The 12657-nt window shown below is 37.8% G+C and overlaps 1 protein-coding gene across 1 annotated transcript in view; it reads left to right on the top strand.

Moving 5' to 3' along the window:
* The first annotated feature begins 4711 nt into the window (after positions 1–4711).
* The window catches only part of LOC124619457, a 142977-nt gene continuing 135031 nt past the window's right edge, over positions 4712–12657 (top strand). The window contains exon 1 of the mRNA XM_047145856.1: positions 4712–5145. Coding sequence (XP_047001812.1) covers positions 4753–5145 — 393 coding nt within the window. The 5' untranslated portion in view covers positions 4712–4752. The remainder of the gene's footprint in view (positions 5146–12657) is intronic.

The following is a 12657-nucleotide window of genomic DNA, read 5'->3' on the forward strand; positions in this document are numbered from 1 at the left end:
TATGATTTTAAGTACGTGTTGCTCTGGAATTGGTCTTCTTAAAATTTTGTGAACTCAGGAAAGCACACATTCAGTTAGTACATGTGTAATACGTCAAAATTTCAAACTGATCTTTGGCTGCAAACCCTATCAATGGGGATGAGTACAAAAATCAAGAAAACTAAGCTGTTTGAAATCAAAAGGCTGCATGCTGCAATTTTGTGAACAATGTCCTTGTAAACTTGAGCTGGAACCCCATCTGGTTGATGTTTTCAAATAGAATGATCCGGAAGATATGACTTTGGGTTCATAATGCCAGGGATACACTAGTGATGTGTCATGCAACTTTAGAAGTGTCTACAGAGGAACTGGTTCTAAAAATCATGGTCTGAGAAGCCACCATCTCATTTCAAAACACCAAACTTTATATCCAAGGCATGTGAAAGAAACTCTTTCAGACAGTGAAGCGATCATTTTGATGGATTTTGCCGAGAACTATCCAATTGTAATTCAAGATAATGTTCAAGGATTTACTTGGGAGACCAACCAAGTACATTACATGCCTTTGTGGGTTACTTTGTCAGTAAGGAACTACATCTGGATTATTAATGGTTGCCTTCATCATATTTATGTCTGAACATAAGGGGCTTTGGTATATCTGCTGCATGGAATTCCTTTGGAACCAGTCAGGGAAAATATCCTTCTGATGGAGTTAGGGGAACTGCTAAAAAATTGGCAGCTCATGCTAGTTTGCAGAGGTCTTTGATTAATCACATACTTATGCCTCTTGATCTGTTTAAGTTCTGCAATGGGTAATGTGGAAGTGTCCAATTCCACCCATCTGTTTTGACCTGTGACATCATAAAGATAGCAGACACCCCTATTTTAAGTATATACAACATGATGACCATAGCATATCAAATAACACCCACGAACAAAGATATAAATGATACAAAATATTTCACTCCAGAAATAATATAAATCTACTGTTGGAAATAGAGAGTTTAGGGCGGGGACAAGCCAAGCTTAATATACAACAATAAGAATAACGTCACCATTCCAAAACAAACAAAACTGAAAATTGCATGAAATCCTCAAGTATAAACTGCACAAAGAAAATACAAAAGAACACACAACTGAAATCTAATATTTCATTTGACCTATATACAGCAGCTCAAACAAACTCAGCAATATCAGAACCCCCCCCCCCCCCCCACACACACACACACACACACACACACACACACACACACACACACACACGAACCTGGTTGGTCTATCGCAAATTTCACTGGGCCTACATAACCCAAACAAAGCCCAAGATACCACGAATCCACAACCAACAGAATTGTAAGTTGTGGATTATTAATTAACAATATTCCATCATGAGTCATAAATTTTTAGTTTTTACTTTCTTTCCAACACATTCCTCGATACCATTATAAACTACTAAGTATGAGCTCCAATTACCAACACAGACTTAAAAAGAACTACACCAACAAATTTTGATAGGCTACCCACATTCAAAGAAAATCATAAACGTCAAGAAACACACTACACTTCTTTGTAAAGACCACAAAGACATAAAAATGTGCTTACAGTCCAAAGTCAGCTGACAAATGAATCTAGGCACGCATGCGCGCGCGCGCACACACACACACACACAAAACAAAATAACCTTTACTGAAAGCCACTGAAAACACAGCCACATACAATCCCTAGTTTAAAAAGCATAAACATAAATTATGCGCACTGCTGACGCTGCTTGCCACCAAAAGGCAATATAATTGGAGAAATTTAATTACAGATGTTATATTTTTGCCCATAGCAGCAACCAAGGAACGACTGGTAAATTTCGCTGTAAGATCCACACACAGTACCAAACGAAACATTAAAAAAAAAAAAAAAAAAACCAACACACAATCCATTTCAAACACTCCACACCTTGATGACACCCATAACACAGCAGTTAGTCACAGGTCACAGCACATGGGTGAATTAGACCCTTCCAAGGCCATACAATTGTTGGGACATGAGAAAGTCACCATTTTAAGCCCTTTGGTTCAAACAGGATCAGATTAAGCAGAGTTTCCAATGATGCTTCTGCACACTCAGTTAAAACATTTAAACTGTATGAATAAATTCCAGCCTTTGTCATCTCTATGCTGCCCCATGGTCCTGTTCATTCCTTCCATTGTTTGTCCACTTAAGACATTAGCTGGATTTCATAGCATCACATATTTAAAATCATAACAGCCTCATCAACGTACGGAAGGCAATATATTTACTCAAAATCTAAACAAGAAAGTATCTGCAATTAATATTTATTCAGTATGAAGTGGAAAAGAATTACTCCAGTCACACAGTGTGTTTAAACATCTAACTCCCTTGATTTTCAATTGTTTTATAGCTGCAAATTGATTTGTACACAACTACACTTGTATTTTTAAGGATGTAAAAACAGTTATCAGTGATGCTACTTTCTGCTTACTCAATGTCACATTCGAGTAGGCTATATACACTGCACATGAAAATTAATAACTTTGGGCTATGTTTTTCAGCCACAAGCAGGTATGGGAAAAAAATGAAACTAAACTTCTGAAGCTTAAAGGCTACTCTTTCCACATATAGAAGGATAAAAATGATTAAGGAACATACAACTGTGATATGGGCCCCCAGCGCTACCCAAAATTTGGCACCAAAACATTGTCATCAAATTGGCTGGTGTATATATTCTGACAGAGAAGGACTAATGCTATTGCACATCAAGCACAAGGACGACAGCATGGCTGTGTCATATTATCAACTCTTGGCTGAATCCATCCATAAAATTACAATATATGGCAGGTTAAAAATGGGCTCTCCATGTCACACAATAAATTTTCTGCCATTTTTGAAGTACAGCTGTCACGAGATGTATTAAAAAATCTAACCAGTAATATATTCTAACTCAGCACAAAAAGTTGTTTAAGTAGGCTATATATAAAGGCAGGGGCTTGTTGAGTTAAAGAGTACCTTTCATTAAATTTATCCAATATTGGCATTTTGACACATGCTTGTAGGAGAAAGTAGTGCAAATGTGGGACCCCTATCAACAAAAGGCTGTAGAAATGGTACCAAGGGAGGTATTAAGCTGAAAATTTGTATATTTCCATCCAAGTACCCTATAGTGACTCACCCTTAATGTGGGCGTAAGTGGTGCTTTGATCCCGTGTGTGATTTTTATACCATTTAACCACGTGCCATAGGCTACAGACTTCAAATTTTTGAAAAAGGGACCTAAATAGTATAAAATCAATACAAGCATTGACAAGAGAGTTAAAAAAAACCTCAAAACTGAAACGATGTTCCCTGCATCCTGAGTGCTTTTGCAAGAAGAACTGTATGGTGTGTGTGAGTACATGAGCAGAAAGTGAGGAAAAGTTAATACTGTGAATGATAAACATTAGGTGCGATATTAAGAGAAACTAGAATGAACAATTAATGTAAGGAACTAACTAGAATTAAAATGTTCATGTACAATAATATACACAAAAATGTATTTTTAATGCTGGTGTAAATCACTTAGCATTATGTACATACTGTGCAAGCTAAGCTATTGTATGTTATTACTGCGTAGCCTGTTGTATGTGTATTGTCTAGATGTATGCAAAACGACGTGCCCTAATTACAAATACGTACCTCTACAAAAGGTAATTTACGTGACCAATTTAAACAGCAATTGCAATCACAATCACTACATAACTAGTGTCACCAACAGAGCACAGGTACCTAAATATATAGAGCACACTGTGAAATACACTTACCGGCAACGAGAGATGTATTACTGTGGCATCAAACTCTGGAACGTTGGTCACTGGTGCAAGTATTTCAAATAATTCTGATGTTCATAACTACATATCGGTTCTTTCCTTTTCCATAAGCTGGCTGCACTCTTTTTCTACTTCTTTCACAACAACTTCAAATGAGTCGCTGTCAATTTTCATAACCTTTTCACCCTTGGCTGCAAGTATTTCCTCTACATTTTTTTTACCTTCTAAATCGGGAAACCAACCTAGATTGTCTGCAATCAAATGATTACTGTTACAACCCTCACAGCGTACTATCACAACTCCTTTCTCATATGCAACTTTCGATATTGTTTTCGCGTTTCTGGTGTTACATTTCTTGCAAGTAAACGAGAGAAAAATCTTTGCTTCCACTTTCCCTAACGGTTGCACTGACATGTGCCGGTCAATTAATTTCATGGAAGGTTGTATACACATAAAGCGAGTTTTGTTTGACTGGAAATTTGTAGCAGAGCACGTACACTGGCATGATCCACATCCATCCTTTCTTGAAAGCACTGACAACTTTCTGCTGTTTAACAATCTCAAAATTATTCCACCGTTACTTCTCAATTTAAATCGAAACATTGTTGCATACATACAAACAAGATACACAAAGTTCACGTCATACACAGTTCCCAGGCAATGAGGTTAGGATATTTATTAATCTGTTTCTAAGCCATAGAATTACTAAATAATAAGCTGATTTACATTGCCTTACATCTTTGCCTTGGTTCGTGGCTTGGGTTGTAATACAGGACAAAGTCGCCTGTATTTTACGCCCGTGTAAACCATCAGACAATTTGTCAAATTTCACGTGTTTGTCGAGAGAAATTTTAAGAGACGCCTGATTTGACCTCACTCTTATACGTCTTTGGATTTGTCAAACAGACTATTTAAGCATGCGTTTGTCAAACAACAGCCAGTTGCTTGCCGGTCTTCGAAGATGTCTGAACTTGTTTGTGTTGACGTTTCGTCGCGCTTGATTACCGAAAAAGAGTTTTTGTTGCAATTTATCTCTCTGTATCGTGAGTTTCCAGAATTGTGGAAAATAGGATCAGAAGGATATCGGGATAAAAAGAAAAGAGCCCTGGCAATTAACAAAATAGCAGAAGTATTGCGTCTTTCTCAGCCTTATATTACCCGGGAGGATGTTAAAAGGAAAATAAATATCGTACGCACAACATACAACCGGGAGAGCAATAAAATAAGAAAATCGAAGCAATCTGCGTCTTCTCCGGGAGAAATATATGTCCCCAAGTTGTGGTACTTTAATGAACTTTCATTTTTAGATAACCAGCTAGAAGAGGAAGCCGCAATTGGTGCAATCGAAAATCAGGTAACTAATTTTATATGTTTATTTGCATTTAACCTCGACATAGTTTTATTGTTCGAAAATGTTTGCAGAATTAATAGTAACAATTGCATATAATTGGTATTGTTGTAAGCATTTCGTTTACCATGGCACTGACAAGTGAGATGGGCCATGAGAGAAACTGTTGTCATATTTATCAAACTGAAAGGTACGCAAGTGTTTTTCCAGGTGATAGACGCCTTTAGTTCCGTTCTACTCACTGGGGAACCATTTGAGTGCAAGACAGAAATATTACCGATTTAGGAAATTCGAACTTTCATATCTTGGTTGATTTGTTTATAAGTAGATTACTATCACAGAAGATGACATTTTTTATAATATTTTCTACTGAGACCTCTGAAAACGATTTAACTTGTCTGTCAAATTCGCTGTTTCGTATACACGGATTTGTAAAACGTGCATAGATATACCAACAAAGTTTGTCAAATTTAACCTCACTTCCGAATCAGCTGTCGCAAAGTATTTTGACGCTACTGGGGATAGCTACATGCAGACAAAGGGTTTCTCGTATTGACTTTAGCATTATCTTGAAAGAATAATAGAAAACAAGCTGATGGTGCAAGAATGGTTGAAACTGAGAGATAAATATAAACCATGAAAATCAAATGAAAGTTAATCAAACCACAACGTGATAACGTATGCATAGTCCTTAGAACAAGTGAAAAGTCTAGTTTTTTTGTATTTTATTGCATTCGTGCTTGTTTATTGTGCATAGAGTATTTATTTTCTTCTGAATGTTTTCGTGTGCAATACATGGTGGGGAAAGACGCGACACATCCAGAATTTTTAGGATTGCCAGTGCCCTTTTGCTTTTGTACATATATAATTTTTCGCGTGAAAAATGTGCGACGAAACATCAGTACAAACAACGTTCAACGTCTTCTCAACTCGGTCGTCAATCAAAGTTCTTCTCAAACACGCCAAAGTTAGTGTTAAATAATTTGACAAACTAGTGAAGTTTGACAAATTACTTGTTTGCAAGGACCTGGCAGCTAGTAGCTCCCAGGTTCTTTGAATCAAAGTAATCAAATAATTTGTATAATCAGCTAAAGGGGCCTGCAAGTTTTCACCGTCTATTGACAATATTAGTTTACCAAACCTTCATTCCCTTTAACCCACCCTCACACTATCAAATTATTGCCAGCTGGCAAAGTGATTTTAGCCTACAGTGTTACCGCATGGTACTGAACGCTCAAAGGAAGAGTGTGTGCCACGACTGTATTAGCTACAAGTGGTCAGAAACAATGGAAAAGAGTGAAACAAAGTGCGACTTTTCACATCTTAATTCATTGACTGTAACCTGAACCATAGAACTTAAACATTTTCGGATGAGCTCTGCATCGTACGAAAAATTATTAATTTTGCTACAACTTAAAGTAGAGGAGCAAAGTATGTTAATGAGAGAGGCAATCTTACTCGACGAGAAATTAGGAGTAACTGAGATTTCTAGAGGCAGGTAGTGCTCTAATATCGGCAAACACAATTTGCAGTTATGTAAGAAGATAATTCACATGAAACTTTAAGTTTTGTGATTATTTCCTGAAACTGACGAACATTTCGTTGCTTATATGTAATGTACTTTTCTATGTTGAAGATGTTTTCAAATTAATAAAGAAAGCAATGCCACGGTGAATCCTCCCTTGACCGTCCCTAAAGTGGTAGACACTATTGCAACTGTCTTTTAAATGAAGTGCATTAAAATACACTTGGAAAAATTGAATCTCAAATTTCATACGGTATGCACAAACGCGAATTGAAAATATAAATAGCACATAGCGCCTACTAACGCTGTGGGGCCAGCTCTTGAAGCTATTTTAACATCTGAAAGGCGAAAACTGTCACTCGACTTCCACGCTCATTGTGTATTGACATTTGACAGTATTGAGAAATTTTTTGGGGCAATCGGTCGGTAGGCTGCTGGTCAATATTTCCAGTATTGGTAATACGTCTATATGCGCTTCTAGGTGGAACAGCCTTCTTACATGTTTCCTTTGCAATTACAGATAATTGTTGCATCGATGTACATTTCTGTTTGTGCAGTCCATGTTGGCTGGACAGTTTTACAAGTATGAGATAATGCTGGCAAACATCTTTTCAGCTAAAATTTCCACTATATCTGCTGGATTTAGCACCCATTTCAACCTCAAACTTAAGATACATGTGGTCACTTAAGAGTGTGCATCGATTCGTCTTAGTATCCAAAACAGTGGGCCACATTTGCAAGATTAGAAAACACACAACAGCGACACTGCTAAATGTTCCGATAGATATGATACATTAGATGCACCAGTAGACGTATTACAGTACAAACACGAATGGAATTAACAGGGAACGACACCAGGAATCACAGTAATGCAGAAGTGCAAGAAACTAACGTTCTCATGTTAATTGACTAAAATGCGAAAAAGTTTGCATATGTATTTTAAATGAGTTACTGCAAGACGCGCTCCCTCTAACGTCTTCTGTCAAGCCAAGTGCGCTATTTAATGAAGTTATGAGAGATAGTCGTAACAAAAACAAATACGTGGGAAAAGAAGATGCACTAGTAGTATTTGCTGGAGCAAATGGCAGTAGAAATTGGTAGAAGACACGTACATTCAGAAACATTGGAAATAAGGTAATCAGAAACTCAATACACATAAGGGGATACTGTGTAAAATTCCATACCAGCAGGACAGAGTGTAGGCAAATATGTTATATATCAACTGAACAAGCATAGTGTAAAACCAGCTGAACAATACAACCACATCACCATAGCTGATGTAATTTCGCATGGCAAGGACTGGATATAAAAGAAAGAAAAAGAAAGATGCTATCCAGCGAATTGCAGTATGCTATAACAACCAAAATGCAGGCCACAGTAATGCAAAATAACGATAGTGACAGAAGAAGAAAATCTCTTACAAAATCAAAAAACCAGGAAGATGTCACAACCATCACACTGTAAAAAATAGCAAGATCACAATGTGTTAACACAAGAACCATCTGTAGCTGCGTTAAATGTAATAAATGAACCATCACACACAACACCACAAAAAGAATATGAAATACACCAAAGCCCTGGTACGAAAAAGCAGCATCAGCAACTTCAAAGTGGACAAAAAGAAAGGAAACCAACATGGACTTTGCAGAGAATACAAGCAGTTACCTAAAGATTTTTAAGCCACAGTTAAGGGAACAGGAGAGGGGTAAAATACATAATAACAAATAAAATGTGATCACTTCCAACGAGAACAGATTTTCAACAACTCAGGAGTCATCAAAAAGAAAATGCTATTAAAAGTCTTGTGCAAACATTCAATACCTAGGCAACAAAAAACTAGAAGTAGAAGTATCCCTGAACGAAAAATGACCAGAAGTATTATGTCTTATGATTAATTCTGTAGATCAAAACATAAGGTCTTGCTATGTAAAAGAAGAAAGTTGGTAATCTTCAAGACACTGAATACTGTAAATGTATAAATCTTCCAGCATACATTGAAAATATTTTGAGATTATTGGCATGAAGAGTGAAGAACTAAGAATTTCCTGTGTACATGGTTCTAAATGGTAATGTTGCAACATTTCTGGAAAAAAAAAAAAAAAAAAAAAAAAAAAAAAATTTGTTGTAATATGTGGAGACTACACATAGATATGGATAAAGAGTCAAAACCAAAACAAGCATTTAAAGAAACCGTACTACAGTGTAATACGAAAACAGTAATAATTGCACCTAGAGGGTAACTAACCAGAGTCAGGTCATCACTGATAATGTTATCACTAATATTGGAAACAGTAAAGCAAAAGTTCTGCAAACAGTGACCTCTGATCATCATATATATGACACACACACACACACACACACACACACACACACACACACACACACACACACACACACACACACACACAGGGTGATTATAATTAAAGTTTAACTTTTGAAAACACTGTAGAAATATCACCACTGGTCAGAATGATGTCAATTTGCAACAGGATATTATCGGAGAAGGGGGAAAACATATGGCAGAAGAAGAAAAATAGTGTGAAAATTGATCAGTAGATGGCGCTGTATGTGTCAGAATACGTAAATGGAAAAACCTGTCATGCGCACGACCCATTGAAGTTGGTATAAACATTCTGGGTACACAGCTTCTCCTCCTTTCGTGTCTGCGGCATTCGCCATGACTGTATCGATGCAGGATCGCACTCTGCTTGTAAAGCTGTATTACAGGAATGATGACTGTGCATACATCCTTCTGCAGAAATTTCGGACACTGAAGGGTCTGAAAAAAGGCGTTGGTCCGCATAAATTCAAAAAGACGGGTTCTTTTGGTGTGCAGCCTAGTAGAGGGAGAAAACAAATTGATTTGACATCAGTGGAAGCAGTGGCCACAGCAATGCAGGAGCAGACGAGTGGTGGGGTGCAAACGTGTAGTGCACGGAGAATTGCCCAAACATTGGACATACCTGTGAGCACGGTGCATAAAATCCTACAAAACTTTCTTCTTTGGCATTCATTCACAATTACCCATGTGTAAAAGTTGCTTCCTGTTGACATGTCAGCAAGAGAGACCTTTGCTTTAGAATTTCTTGCTCGCATAGAAGTGGCCAATGATTAGCCGTGGAAGATTTTCTGGAGAGATGAAGCCCATTTTCATCTAACAGGATATATCAATACACAGAATTGTCAAGTGTGGGCAACGGAAAATCCACAAAAAAAGTCAACCAGTACCACTTCATACTGAAAAGGTCACTGTGTGGTGCGGGTTTACATCATCATTTATCATAGGGCCATATTCTTTTGAAGAGACAGGTGCTTCCGGTGCTGTTACCTGTACTGTCACTGGAAAGTGCTATGAGTGTGTTTTTTGCAGTGTTTCTAGATTTGTCTAAAGCTTTTGACACAATCATGCATACAGCACTAATTGAAAATCTTAAAAGATATGTCATGTGTGGTCATGCACTGCAATGGATAAAATCATATGTCAATAACAGAAATCAGTGTATGATTACAGAATCTGGATGCAGTTCTGAAAACAGAATCTGGATGCAGTTCTGAAATTGGGGACATTTGGTATGGTGTACCTCAAGGGTCTCACACTTGGCCCACTTCTGTTCAGCCTATTTCTAAATAATATTCGGGTCAGTAGAAGGATAAAATATTCTATATGTAGATGACATGACATTATTGAATGTAGAAGAAAATCTGGGAACACCAGAGAGGGTTTCTGGATCGGGACCATGTCCCTCTCTGGTCTTCCCAGACAGTAACTAAAGTTAGCAATTGCCCTCTAACTGTGTTCCAGCTACCATTGTCGCTTCTGAAGTCCTTAATTACCTTGACAGTAACATGCTACCACCCTAAATGCAGTTTTAGTCCTGCTCTAGCATTGCTTTCTCTCAGATTCCTCACCGACTTTTGCCACAAGGGTTCCACTATCAGATGCAGCTTTCTGGTTGATTACTCTCCAGTCACCTGTTGAGACTTTCTGGTTGTGAATCCATAATTTCTCAAATAGGATCTTTGGAGGAACATCCTTAAGAAGTTTCAGTACACAAACAGATATCTTCATGTTCTCGAGGGTTCCAATGCTGCCTAGAGCATCGCTTCATCTCCTTCCATGGATATCTTTGGTGTCATGTCCTTAAACCAATCTATTGTTGTCATCCTCTCACAGATAAAGATTAGAGGAACTTTGTCCAGACAGACTCTCCTGAATTTGGAACCTACATTTCTGTCTTCCTCAGTCTTTATAAAGAGAGCTGTCTTAACTATCTCTTCCTGCTGTGAGGTGAAGTTGACAAGTGGATATCCTTGTTGGATAACTCCCATTCTAAAAACAGAATACTGTATGTCTGTTTCGGCTTTTTCTGGGTCTGTTGGCTCTTCATTTACTCTCTTGTTCCCTTTCTTTTAAGTATAAGGGATCTGTTGACACCTTCACTCTGAAACATCAATTTTTGGGAATCTTAGGTTCAATGTCTTTTAATTCCCTTCATTTGTTTCTAGGAAGCCATTCTTTACTTTTCTTTTTGTTCTCAAAGAAATTTCCCCATCTGAGCCCCAGATAAGGGTTTGACCTTGAACTGGTCCAACTTGTCATTGTTGTATTCCACTTCTTGGACTGGTCTGTTACCGAATCCGGTTGCAGAAACAGCTTCCATTGGTTTCAGACCTTACGTTTAAGTATTTGAGGTATCATAAAGCCCTCAGTTATTAAACTGATATTTGTCTTCTCCATTTTGGTCCCATGAGAATTGTGGCAAATTAGGTGAACACCAGCAGAGTCCCATGCCGGTGTAAAGCTAATTCCTCAGAGAGATCATCCACTACCCCTGAGGCAACATTCATGACACATCTTCCTACGTGCCACACACTGTTCGGCACACATTGCATCACATCTTTGTTGGGTATCTAAGGTGTTGGGTCAACAACTATGGAAATGGTTGTGAGAAGAGATGGAGCATTTTGGGACATGCTTCATCTGGTTCATCCACTGAGAACTGTCCAGTGTGGGAGACCTGCCAGCAGCTAAGCTACTACCAGCACAGCTCTCAGGTTCGCGCAAATCTTTCTTCCCGATGGTCAGTGCTACAATAAGACGAGGTCCTCACGAGCAATTTCTTCAATTTCTTCCAAGGAAAGCAACATGCAAGTTTTCTCAGTTTATATCAAACAAACCTGACAAATATGAACTCAAGGTTTGGATAGTTGCAAAAGTGACATCTAAGTACATTTACAATGCCGTCCCTTGTCTTAGTAAGTATGAACACCAACCAGACAACCAGCCTTTGGGAATGTGTCAGTCTTCACTTCTTAAAGCCACTTCCATAGTAAGGAAGGAATACGAAATCAGACAGCTTCTTCACATATCTTCTTCCAGTAGCTAACAAACTTCAACAGAAGAACATGTTGTCGGTGGGTACAGTGAAAATGATTCCCTGAGAGATCCCCAATTGCATGGAGAATAACAATTCTGACTTACATTCCACTGTCATCAGGAAAGAGACTGATAAGACAGAGTCCACCCTTACAGTGTACAAGGGAAGACAGACAAGGATGTCACTCTTCTCAGCACACTTGATTCTGAAGTAACAGTGAGTGAAGAAGAAACCAGAAACTGTTACCTTCTATATGCATGTGGACATTGTTTATCAAATAACTCATAAATATTCAACTAAGCTTGCTTGCAGGAGATGGTCAATGCTTGTCATTTACAATATCCTAGACATGACAGCAATTAATGTAATTTGTCATCTAGAATGTAATAACCAAAAATAACCTGAAGAGGAAAGCATTCCTTCTTCATTAATGCAAATAGTTATGTAGTAATAAAAATTTTGGGTTCAATTTTTACAATTTCTTTACTCATTAAAAAGTATGCCTGAAGGGGACTGGTGACCACAATGTTACCTTGGTAAATATGTAGTTACAGATTTGTTTGACCTGACACAAATGATTTACAGTCCAATCTGTATTGTAAACTAATTATGGTA

This window comes from Schistocerca americana, chromosome 6 (assembly GCF_021461395.2).
Source record: "Schistocerca americana isolate TAMUIC-IGC-003095 chromosome 6, iqSchAmer2.1, whole genome shotgun sequence".
NCBI lineage: Eukaryota > Metazoa > Arthropoda > Insecta > Orthoptera > Acrididae > Schistocerca > Schistocerca americana.